The sequence below is a fragment of the Phyllobates terribilis genome, unplaced genomic scaffold, assembly GCF_046119375.1.
Source record: "Phyllobates terribilis strain yellow unplaced genomic scaffold, ASM4611937v1 Scaffold_1__5_contigs__length_1240528914, whole genome shotgun sequence".
Lineage (NCBI taxonomy): Eukaryota > Metazoa > Chordata > Amphibia > Anura > Dendrobatidae > Phyllobates > Phyllobates terribilis.
Window position 1 is genome coordinate 48041969 of NW_027362761.1, and position 12986 is coordinate 48054954.

The 12986-nt window shown below is 41.7% G+C and overlaps 1 protein-coding gene across 1 annotated transcript in view; it reads right to left on the minus strand.

Annotated features, from left to right (window-relative positions):
* The window catches only part of LOC141165835 (ciliary microtubule inner protein 2B-like), a 107428-nt gene that overhangs the window by 42232 nt on the left and 52210 nt on the right, over positions 1–12986 (minus strand). Inside the window, exons 3-4 of the mRNA XM_073651793.1 lie at positions 8355–8572; positions 4078–4267 (exon numbers count right to left, since the gene is read on the minus strand). Coding sequence (XP_073507894.1) covers positions 4078–4267; positions 8355–8572 — 408 coding nt within the window. The remainder of the gene's footprint in view (positions 1–4077; positions 4268–8354; positions 8573–12986) is intronic.

A 12986-nucleotide genomic window follows, 5' to 3' on the forward strand; every position in this document is an offset into this window, starting at 1 on the left:
TGCTGGGCTAGGTGAAAGGGTTAAGGATCTGCTGATTGCTTATCCTACACCTGGAAACTTGCAGGAGGCAATGCAATTAGCTATATGGGTGGACAGGAGACTGCGTGCAAGGGTTAATGAGAGTAAATCCTCTGCCATGTCAGCTCCGAGTCTTGAGAGGGTCTGTACTGACACTGGAGAGCCGATGGAGATTGGGGCGATGTCACCCCGCTCTCAGGAAAAAGACCGCAGGTTTTCTGAAGGTTTGTGCTTTTATTGCGGCAAATCTGACCATTTTATTAAGAACTGTGTGCTTCGTATAAACAAAGAAAAAAAAAAAGGTCAGTTACGCCTGTATAGCCTGTTTAAACACTAAGGGTGTATTTCTTTCTGCTACTACCGCAGCTCAGGAAGAATTAATTGAATTTCGGGTATTTGTGGATTGTGGTTCTACTCTGAATGTGATTGATGGGGGATTCTTGGAAAAACTTAATTTAAAACCCAAACCTTTGTCATCCCCTATTGCCGTGGTTTCTGTCGATGGCTCTCACTTGAAATGTGTTACTCACAAGGTTTATGAATTTCCCTTCACTATTAATGGTATTCACGAAGAAAATTTGGATTTGGTGGTATTAAATAATTTGCCTTCTCCAGTAGTTTTGGGGTTGCCCTGGTTAAAATTGCACAATCCTGTACTGGATTGGTCTACCAATGAAATTAAGTCCTGGAGCCCTAAGTGTTATGACAAGTGTTGTAACGGGCACATTGCTGCTGTGGATAAAGGGGAATTACCTGTACCTATTCAGGATTTTTGGAAAGTTTTTTCTGAGGAGGAGTCGCAAATTTTGCCTCCCCATAGAGACTACGATTGTACCATTGAATTTGTTCCTGGAGCGACTCTTCCTAAAAGTCGTTTATTTAATCTGACTATTCCTGAGAGAAAGGCTTTGGAGGAATACATACAGACGAGCTTGGCCGCCGGTCATATCAGACCCTCTAAGTCACCTGTGGCTGTTGGATTTTTTTTTTTTTTTTAAAAAGGACGGCGGTTTACGTCCTTGTATGGACTTTCGCGAGATTAATAAAATTACTGTACGCAATCCCTACCCACTGCCATTGATTCCTCATTTGTTTAACCAGTTAGTGGGGGCCAAGTGGTTCTCTAAAATTGATCTCCCGGGGGCATACAATTTGTTGCGCATGAAGGAGGGTGATGAATGGAAGACTGCTTTTAACACTCCAGTGGGTCATTTTGAGAATTTGGTTATGCCTTTTGGTCTTACCAATGCACCAGCATTTTTTCAGAATCTTATTAATGACATCCTTAGACCTTTGATCGGCAAAAATGTGGTTGTGTATTTGGATGACATTTTGATTTAGTCGCCTGACCTGGAGTGTCATTGGCGGAGCGTACGTGAGGTATTGCAGTTATTGATTGACAATTCGCTTTTTGCTAAGCTGGAGAAATGTGAGTTCGCTGTACAGAGAATTAGTTTTATGGGCTACATTATCTCCAGCGAGGGCTTTGAGATGGACCCGGTGAAAGTTCAAGCTGTGCAGGAATGGCCTAGGCCTATTGGTTTGAAATCGATACAGAGGTTTTTGGGTTTTGCCAATTATTACAGAAAATTCATTAAAAAATTTTCTATTATTGTTAAACCACTGACCGATCTCACCAGGAAAGGTGCTAATACGGTTCAGTGGACTACTGAGGCCATTGAAGCTTTTGTGTTTCTAAAGGAGAGGTTCAGCTCTGCCCCCATCCTTATACAGCCTGATGTGACTAAGCCGTTTTTGGTTGAGGTTGATGCTTCTTCTGTGGGGGTCAGTGCGGTGTTGTCTCAGGAAAACAAGGATGGAGTACATCCCTGTGCCTTTTTTCAAAAAAATTTTCTGAGACTGAACTTAATTACGATATTGGTAATCGGGAATTGCTGGCTATTAAACTCGCATTTGAACACTGGCGTCATCTCTTGGAAGGTGGTGATTTTCCCATTCAGGTTTTCACTGATCATAAAAATCTGATCTATCTTGATGCTGCCAAGCGCTTGAATGCCCGTCAGGCTAGGTGGGCACCTTTTTTTTCGCGGTTTAATTTTTCCGTTACTTACATCCCCGGTACCAAGAATGTTAAAGCTGATGCGTTGTCTCGCAGCTTTTCTCCCATGGTCGGTGCTGAGGAGAAGGAGAGCATTTTACAAGAAGGTGTTGTGATTGCTGCATTGGACTCCGTTTTGGAAGATGAGATTCTTAAAGCACAGGAGAATGCCCCATCTAACACTCCCCATGAGAGGTTGTTTGTGCCTAGGACCTTTAGGAGAGATTTGTTTGTTGAGTGTCATGAGTCTCGGTTGGCAGGTCATCCTGGAATTTCTGAGACCAAGAGACTTGTGGGTCGCAGTTTTTGGTGGCCTGGATGGCAGAAGGAGGTCATTAAGTGGGTGCGTCAATGTACTGTGTGTGCTAGATATAAGTCTTCACATGCTCCTGCTGCAACGGTTGCTTTGCCCTCTGGAGGTTCCTAGTGCACCTTGGACACATCTGGCTATGGACTTTATAACTGACCTTCCCCCCTCTGAGGGTTTCACGGTCATCTGGGTGGTCGTGGACCGTTTTAGCAAGATGTGTCACTTGGTTCCCTTCATCAAACTGCCCTGCGCTAAGACACTCGCTAAGGCCTTTGTCAAGGAAATTGTCAGACTCCATGGTGTTCCTACTGACATTGTTTCTGATAGGGGACCTCAGTTCGTGGCTCGTTTTTGGCGTGCCTTTTGTGACAGGTTGGGAGTTCATTTGTCGTTTTCATCTGGATATCATCCTGAGTCTAATGGCCAGACAGAAAGGAAGAACCAGGATGTTGAGCAGTTCTTGCGTTGCTTTGTGGTAGACAATCAAGAGGGGTGGTCTGAGTTTATGCCGCTAGCTGAATTTGCTCTTAACAACCATACATCCTCTTCTGCTGGGTGTTCGCCTTTTTTTGGTTGTTCTGGGAGACATCCGTCTTTTGGGTCATTCTCCAAATTGGTATCGGCTGTGCCTGAGGAGGAGAGTTTTTCCGGTGATTTGGAAAGAGTTTGGACGGATGTGCGTGGTAATCTTCAAGAGGCTAACAAAAAATCTAAGAGGTACTTTGACAGGAAACATCAAGAGGTTTTGTTTATGGTTGGTGACATGCTTTGGTTGTCCTCTAAGAATCTGCGGTTGAGGATTCCTTCTAAAAAATTGGGTCCCAAGTTTGTAGGGCCCTTTAAGGTGCTTCAGGTAGTTAACCAATCTGCTGTTAGGTTGGAGGTTCCTACCTCCTGGAAGATTAATCCGTTGTTTCATGTTTCTCTATTGAAAAAAGCTGATGTATCAGATAGAGACGCCACTGCCACTGTTCCTCCAGTGGTGGAGGACGGGGAATATGAAATTTCCCGCATCCTTAATTCTAGACGGTATAGGGGGAGTTTGCAGTATCTTTTCGCTTGGAAGGGTTTCGGTCCCGAGGATAACTAATGGGTGAGGGCAGATGATGTTTCTGCTTCCAGACTTGTCAGAGCGTTTCACAAGAGGTTTCCGGATAAGCCTAGGCCTAGGGGATCCGGAGGATCCTCTTAGAAGAGTGGGTACTGTTAGAACTCTCCTGTTAGGTTTTTTCTATTATGCTGGTCACATGACCATTTTTGCCTATTTAATCCTGCTCCGCCCTTCTGGCCTTGCTGGACTTCATTGTAATTTCTGCTCTTAAGCTAGCCAGGTGCTTTGTAACCTTTCTCAGTCAGTTTAGCTAGGTCTTTTGACCTCTATGTTCTATGTTGTTTGTTTGTCTTTTTACTGCTACAATTTCTGCTAGGAGGTGTCCATCTTTCTCCCAGTCCCTAGTTCTTGTAGGGATCCCTTCCTCACATGTATAGGTCTTCGTTCAGACTAGCTGAGGACTTTAGCGGGTCTGATTGCAGGATCAGGTTCCCCGTTACATCGTAGGGATCTAGCTTAGTTCTATTGTAGGGACAGATCTCCTGTCTTTCCTTAGTGCTTGTAGCAGATCATAACAAAGAGATGCCATACTTACAAACCATTTAAATAGATCTAATTCTAAAAGAAACATTACTGTACCAGGGGTATATCCTGAGTAGTTAGGGAGGAGGCCACTGTTGGTTCTGTATATCAATTTTCCTTGTCTTTTCTGTAGATAAGCATTTGTATCAGATAGCTTTGTAAGAGCATTTTTTTCTGCCAAATCTTCCTTGAAGATTTTTTTCATCTTTTCATTCTTTAAAGAAGGAAATCCGGACATTTCACCTGTCTGCAAAACAAAAAAAATATGCATGACTGATGTTGTGATAGTAGAAAAAAAAATACACAAAAAAAACACATTATTGTCATGTGTCTGGATTTGAACACTTGATCTTGGGTTCTGTGGCCGGCGTCTCTTTCCACTGAGCCACAGCAGATACCCCTTTTCTTTGAGTGTTTTAGATCTTTTTTCCTGTCGCTTTTGGGTAACAGATGTTTTTCATTTACTCTGCTTGTCTGTTCTATCATCTTTAGGGTGCAGCTTTATATACCTTCCCTTGCTGGTGTTTCCTGCTGGTGATAGTCTTTGTTGAATTCATTCACTTTTCTGTAGTTTAAATTGATTAAAGTTGTTTTGTGTGTGATTTCTTTATTTCTTAGGGAATTGCTACTCTAGCAATACTAGGAGCTCCTAAGGACAATCAGAGTAAGCCGCCATCGAGTGGGGGCACCATTGTGTTATCTTAGGGTGCCAACCTCCGAGGTCAGGCAGGGACAGACCAGAGTCAGAGAAGGGCTTTTCCTAGTCTGAACAGGGTTCTGTCAAGTTCAGGTATTTGTCTCCCTGGTTTGTACTCTACCCATGTGAATGTGCTTTAGTTATTTTCTGAGTTTTTGCTCCAAAATTGTAATAGTATTTTAAAGTGTAAGAATTCTTTTAAATTTAAAGGGACACTCCAGTCAAAGCAAAGGTTTCTTATGTGTCCATTTATGTAATTCCATGTGTCTGTCTATTTCTAGTTGTTTTTCTTGCTGCTTCTATCTCTATATATCAAACAGGATTCAGTTGCATAGGAATGGTCTGAATCAGGCAATATAGAGCCACTTTTCCTACCTGGTTAATGGAGATATACAGTACAGACCAAAAGTTTGGACACACCTTCTCATTTAAAGATTTTTCTGTATTTTCATGACTATGAAAATTGTACATTCACACTGAAGGCATCAAAACTATGAATTAACACATGTGGAATTATATACTTAACAAAAAAGTGTGAAACAACTGAAAATATATCTTAGATTCTAGGTTTTTCAAAGTAGCCACCTTTTGCTTTGATGACTGCTTTGCACACTCTTGGCATTCTCTTGATGAGCTTCAAGAGGTAGTCACCGGAAATGGTTTTCACTTCACAGGTGTGCCCTGTCAGGTTTAATAAGTGGGATTTCTTGCCTTATAAATGGGGTTGGGACCATCAGTTGTGTTGTGCAGAAGTCTGGTGGATACACAGCTGATAGTCCTACTGAATAGACTGTTAGAATTTGTATTATGGCAAGAAAAAAGCAGCTAAGTAAAGAAAAACGAGTGGCCATCATTACTTTAAGAAATGAAGGTCAGTCAGTCTGAAAAATTGGGCAAACTTTGAAAGTGTCCCCAAGTGCAGTTACAAAAACCATCAAGCGCTACAAAGAAACTGTCTCACTTGAGGACCGCCCCAGGAAAGGAAGACCAAGAGTCACCTCTGCTTCTGAGTCTAAGTTTATCCGAGTCATCAGCCTCAGAAATTGCAGGTTAACAGCAGCTCAGATTAGAGACCAGGTCTATGCCACGCAGAGTTCTAGCAGCAGACACATCTCTTCAACAACTGTTAAGAGGAGACTTTGTGCAGCAGGCCTTCATGGTAAAATAGCTGCTAGGAAACCACTGCTAAGGACAGGCAACAAGCAGAAGAGACTTGTTTGGGCTAAAGAACACAAGTAATGGACATTAGACCAGTGGAAATCTGTGCTTTGGTCTGATGAGTCCAAATTTGAGATCTTTGGTTTCAACCACCGTGTCTTTGTGCGACGCAGAAAAGGTGAACGGATGGACTCTACATGCCTGGTTCCCACCGTGAAGCATGGAGGAAGAGATGTGATGGTGTGGGGATGCTTTGCTGGTGACACTGTTGGGGATTTATTCAAAATTGAAGGCATACTGAACCAGCATGGCTACCACAGCATCTTGCAGCGGCATGCTATTCCATCCGGTTTGTGTTCAGTTGGACCATCATTTATTTTTCAACAGGACAATGACCCCAAACACACCTCCAGGCTGTGTAAGGGCTATTTGACCAAGAAGGAGAGTGATGGGGTGCTGCGCCAGATGACCTGGCCTCCACAGTCACCAGACCTGAACCCAATCGAGATGGTTTGGGGTGAGCTGGACCGCAGAGTGAAGGCAAAAGGGCCAACAAGTGCTAAGCATCTCTGGGAACTCCTTCAAGATTGTTGGAAGACCATTTCCGGTGACTGCCTCTTGAAGCTCATCAAGAGAATGCCAAAAGTGTGCAAAGCAGTCATCAAAGCAAAAGGTGGCTACTTTGAAGAACCTAGAATATAAGACATATTTTCAGTTGTTTCACACTTTTTTGTTAAGTATATAATTCCACATGTGTTAATTCATAGTTTTGATGCCTTCAGTGTGAATTTACAATTTTCATAGTCATGAAAATACAGAAAAATCTTTAAATGAGAAGGTGTGTCCAAACTTTTGGTCAGTACTGTACCTCTATAGGAGATACTCAATGAAATTAAAATAAGAAAAAGATGAAGGTATAGTTATAAAAAATAAGCAAAACTTTACATAATTAGAACAGCATATCCCAATGTCGGAGGAGAGGGCAGAGAAAGGGCATTAAAGGAAACCACCAGATGTAAGTTGTTCATTCAACCTTTTTGGGTTAAACAGATTCTAAGCAAAAAATCCATTGGCTTTCCTTCTGTAATAGTAGCTGATTCCAATCCCTCTTTCTAGGTGAAGGAAATACCACCTCAATGACTCTGGACGACACACTCCTCCTATTACATGCAACCTCAGAATCAATTTCTCTGGTGGACCCAATGTACCTCAACATTGCCCTCTTAGATCTAGTTGTCTCACTACAGTGGATAATTCTTCTAGCATGTGACGCGCCCCTGGGCCTGTGTCGCGCTGCGTTGCGCACGCGGGAGCTTACCCGGAGCCGGATCTGTTTAGGGTTGTAGTCTCGTGGCGGTGACCCGGTCCGTGCCCAGGGAGTCAAACTGGACGGCAGTCTGTTAGCGGTAGAAAATGGTTGATGACTACGCCACCCGTTGAATGCAGCCAGGGGGCTGCTGCTGCAGGGCAGACCGCTGAGGCCGGTGGAAGGATGGTGCAGCGTGATAGTATAACCCCCAACGGGAGGGGTATGGCCTCAGGGCAGCCGACGTGGATGATGGGGGTAGCAGGAACCACTCAGAGACGGTATGGTAGCGTTCAGGGTCTTTACTGGTAACAACGATAGACCCTCCCGGAGTACTTGCTAGCGAACGGGGCCTGGTCAGTCCTTGAGCAGATGGGATCTCCCCTGGCCAGGCGTAGTTGTAGGCCTCCCAAGCTGACTGTACTCTTCTGGCTACCTTGCTAGAAGCTGATGTAAGTAGCCCACGTCCCTGAGTGTACCGTGTGGTGCTCACCCGTATGGCCGGTGACTCGGGGCCTTCTAATGGCTTCCGCTCCACGATGGCGGTGCTGGTCCCACGCGTGTGACCGGGCCTTCGGGCTTCTGGGCCAGGGGACCTGAAATCCCCTGCCTGACGGATTCTGCTGCTGGGTAGAAGTTAGTCCCCACAGCCTCGGACTCCGGGTCCGGTAAAGAATCTTCTTAGTCAGGGCGAGCTCTTTAGCTGCCAGCCCCTGACTCCTTGTGACTCTGCTGCTTCCTATGCTGCTCTTGTCTCTACTCTTCCTGGACTCAGGCTCAGGCCCCAGGACAGGGCCTGCCTGTGGAGCAGAGCCCATAGAGCAGCTCTGCTCCCTGTCTTCTCCTCTCAGAACTCTCTACCCTGCCTCAGCCCCAGGTTTATATAGGGGAAGTCCTTCCCCTCCCAAGACTGGGCAGGAGGTGTGGCATGCACAGGATCCCTGACCAAAGGACCTCCCACCTGCTCTCAGACGTAATATCTCTATCACTGTGGCAACCAGACCCCTGGGGTGTCACACATGCATTGCAAAGTGTAATATCTACTTTTTCTATCCTAGCAGAACATCTGCAAATACTGTGATGTATAGCTGTAATTTAAAATATCATATATTTGTGATATAAGAATGAATGCATATAATATTATATACTGTATAAAATCATGCAAGAACAAACCTGCTCAGTTCTTCCACAAGACGTTGACCTCTCCCTTGAAGTACCTTCTCTCAGAGAAGTCCATCTGTCCATTTCAGACGAAGCGCACTTTACAGGAGTCCTCAGCTCATACTTTATTTCCTCTATTGCTTGTATTGCAGATGAGGTCTGAGGATTTCCATCATAAATGTGTTTTCTTTGAGTAAACAGATACCTCCCACTTGACGGATGAAAATATCCTTGAATTGAGAGAAGGAAATACCAAGTGATATATTATTTCTATTTAGGATGCCTCAGAGTTTGCTGTATTCATGATGTAATACTTTTATTAACTAAATGTAAAAAATGATAATTGTAAGGTTTTGGAACAAAAAGCTCCCTTCATTCATAAAGTTTACAAATGTTCAGATCACATTTAGGGTCTGTCTGGGTTAAGCACCAGGAATATCTTGGGAGTGTGCATCAAAACTTAAAGGGATTTTCCAGTTTCAAAGCTTTTTCTTCAGTATGTTAGCAGGTATAAAATAATAGACCTTCCCCTGTACTAGCCCCTGGTCTCTGTCGCTACTCCGGTGATTGCTTACAGACTGCAGTGCACATCAATACTGCAGCCATTCACTGACCACAGCGGCTCGTACTGTCAGTATATGGAGTCCGCTTCATACACCTGCACCCGACATAGGTCATACCAGTAGGGGAAGGGGTTAAAAGGTTTAATTGTTTTGTTGTGAAGATTTTATAGGTAAACCGATATTTTAAACCCCCTCTTGCTCATTAGGTTTATTAAAGAAAAAAAACGTCTTCTGCCTGCAATTAGTTCTGAAACAAGAACAATATAAATATCTCAACACAACTATAATAACAAGTCGTTTCTCCAAAGTGTACACAAAATGCCATTTTTAATGATTACTGCAGTCTCGCAATTGTTTAACTCCATAGGACAGGCCTCTATAGTACTTAGACCAGGCTTTGGCTGTTATAACCTGCTACAAACATCATGCATAGACAGACATCAGCTTCTGCCACACCATTTCTCGTAGACAATCCATGGGTAATGGCCTCCAGTTCACTAATATTCTTGTGTTGGTGAGATAGTGGGCCAGAAAGTTAAAAGTAGAGATCACTGCCTGTCACAAACAAGAAAAAGGTGGCAAAAAGATACAAATGCATTAAAATGTACCTCCACTTTTGAAATAAAAATGATCATAGTGCAAGATGTTGCTGTATAATTACTCTTTTACAGGATATTGCTTTTAACCCTTCCCGATATGGTCATTTTCCATTTTCAATTTTTCCTTCCTTCTTTCAAGAGCCAGAACTTTTTTATTTTTCTGTCAACATAGGTGTATGAGGACTTGTTTTTTTTGTGGAACAAATTGTACTTGATACCATTCATTTTATCATGTGATGTAATGGAAAGCCAAAAAAAAATTCCAAGTGCAGTGATATAGCACAATTCCATAATTGCTTTTTATTTATTTATTTGTATATACAGTGTACACTAAACGGCAAAAATTACCAAGTAAAATGACTCTCTAGGTTACACCGAACATGCTAAATTTTTTTCTTTAAATGGTGAAAAAAATGTGGTAATTTGTAATAAAAAATTAGTTTCTGTCAACATATTCCAAGACTGATAATGTTTTCAATTTTTGGTTGCTGGAGCTGTGTGAGGCCTTGTGTTTTGTGCCCTGAGCTGGCATTTTTATTGCTAAAACTTTGAGGTAGATATAATGTTTTGATTTCCTCTTACCATTTTTTTCCCAAAAAAAATAATTTGGCATTTAGATTTTTTCTCATTACATCGGTTACCAATCGGGTTAATTACAGTAACTTTTTATTTTGTTAGATTGGACTTTTACAATTCCACATGTGTATTTTTTTCCATTTATTTATTTTTAATGGTGGAAAAAGGGTGTTGATTAGTGTTGAGCGAACATTCTCGACACTGCTCGGTACTCGCCCGAGCATCACGCTACTCGGGATGTTCGGCGAGCACCGAGCATTTCCGGGTTACTCGGGCGGGAGCTTGGGTCTCCGCCCTGCATGTTTGGCGCTCTTTACAGAGCCAATGAACATGCAGGGATTGCCAGCCAGTCACTGTAATGCCGCAGCCATGTTGTTTGTGGGCATTGCAGTGATTGGCTGGCCACACAGGGTCACCTTGAGTATTTAAAACCGGGCGCCGCCATCTTGGACACAGTCGCTCCGGATCAGACAGTGTAGGGACAGCGCTGCTGATTTAGGGAGAGATATATCCTGCAAAATAGTTAGTGTAGGGTCTGTAATGGCTGCCAGATCAAACAAACAGTCCTTCTCAGGACTAATATCCATCCCAGGTATATCAGGCAGGCAGGCTGTATAGGAGACGCAGTGGTTATACCAGCAAACGCTGCATTACAGTCCTGTGTGCTGCTCCTGTTGCTGAAATTGCTGGACTTAGCTCCAGGTCCCGGGGGCCAGGAAAAATCCTTTTTTTTAATCTAAATCCTCTTTTTTTTTTCCTCCTTCACAATGTACAAATACCCATCTTATTAACCTTTTGGTGCCCCCCCCCAAAAAAAAAGTGTGCCTCTGATTTTTCAGACACAAATATATCTGTTGAAAATAGTCTGGTGTAGGCCAGAGAAATAGAAGTGTGGTTTTGCAGTTCTATGGGCCATTTGTATCTAAAAAAAAACAGTTTGAGTGTGTCGCTCACTGTTCAGCCGCAAATATATATATATAAATTATTACTGTGGTTTTGCTGTTCCACGGTAAAACATCTCTATTATCCTGTTTTTGGCATTTTTTGCTCTATAAAAAAAAAATAGTGTCTCCCTAATTTTTCAGACACAAATATATCTATTGAAAATAGTCTGGTGTAGGCCAGAGAGACAGAAGTGTGCTTTTGCTGTTCCACGGTAAAAAATCTCTATTATCCTGCTTTTTGCATTTTTTGCTGTAAAAAAAAAAAAAAAAATAGTGTCTCCCTGATTTTTCAGACACAAATATATCTGTTGAAAATAGTCTGGTGTAGGCCCGAGAAATACAAGTGTGGTTTTGCAGTTCCACGGTACAAACCTCTGTATTATCCACTATTGGGCCATTTGTATCTAAAAAAACAGTTTGAGTGTGTCGCTCACTGTTCAGTCGCAAATATATATATATTTTAAAAAGCCTGGTATACACCAGTAAATTATTACTGTGGTTTTGATGTTCCAAGGTAAAACATCTCTATTATCCTGTTTTTGGCATTTTTTGCTGTATAAAAATAATAATAGTGTCTCCCTGATTTTTCAGACACAAATATATCTGTTGAAAATAGTCTGGTGTAGGCCAGAGAGACAGAAGTGTGCTTTTGCTATTCCACGGTAAAAAAATCTCTATTATCCTGCTTTTTGCATTTTTTGCTGTAAAAAAAAAAAAAAAATAGTGTCTCCCTGATTTTTCAGACACAAATATATCTGTTGAAAATAGTCTGGTGTAGGCCCGAGAAATACAAGTGTGGTTTTGCAGTTCCACGGTACAAACCTCTGTATTATCCACTTTTTGGCCATTTGTATCTAAAAAAACAGTTTGAGTGTGTCGCTCACTGTTCAGCCGCAAATATATATATATTTTAAAAAGCCTGGTATACACCAGTAAATTATTACTGTGGCTTTGATGTTCCACGGTAAAACATCTCTATTATCCTGTTTTTGGCATTTTTTGCTGTATAAAAATAATAATAGTGTCTCCCTGATTTTTCAGACACAAATATATCTGTTGAAAATAGTCTGGTGTAGGCCAGAGAGACAGAAGTGTGCTTTTGCTGTTCCACGGTAAAAAATCTCTATTATCCTGCTTTTTGCATTTTTTGCTGTAAAAAAAAAAATAGTGTCTCTCTGATTTTTCAGACACAAATATATCTGTTGAAAATAGTCTGGTGTAGGCCAGAGAGACAGAAGTGTGCTTTTGCTGTTCCACGGTAAAAAATCTCTATTATCCTGCTTTTTGCATTTTTTGCTGTAAAAAAAAAAAAAAATAGTGTCTCCCTGATTTTTCAGACACAAATATATCTGTTGAAAATAGTCTGGTGTAGGCCCGAGAAATACAAGTGTGGTTTTGCAGTTCCACGGGACAAACCTCTGTATTATCCACTTTTGGGCCATTTGTATCTAAAAAAAACAGTTTGAGTGTGTCGCTCACTGTTCAGCCGCAAATATATATATATTTTAAAAAGCCTGGTATACACCAGTAAATTATTACTGTGGTTTTGATGTTCCACGGTAAAACATCTCTATTATCCTGTTTTTGGCATTTTTTGCTGTATAAAAATAATAGTAGTGTCTCCCTGATTTTTCAGACACAAATATATCTGTTGAAAATAGTCTGGTGTAGGCCAGAGAGACAGAAGTGTGCTTTTGCTGTTCCACGGTAAAGAATCTCTATTATCCTGCTTTTTGCATTTTTTGCTGTAAAAAAAAAAAAAAAATAGTGTCTCCCTGATTTTTCAGACACAAATATATCTGTTGAAAATGGTCTGGTGTAGGCCACAGAGACAGAAGTGTGCTTTTGCTGTTCCACGGTAAAAAATCTCTATTATCCTGCTTTTTGCATTTTTTGCTGTAAAAAAAAAAAAAAATAGTGTCTCCCTGATTTTTCAGACACAAATATATCTGTTGAAAATAG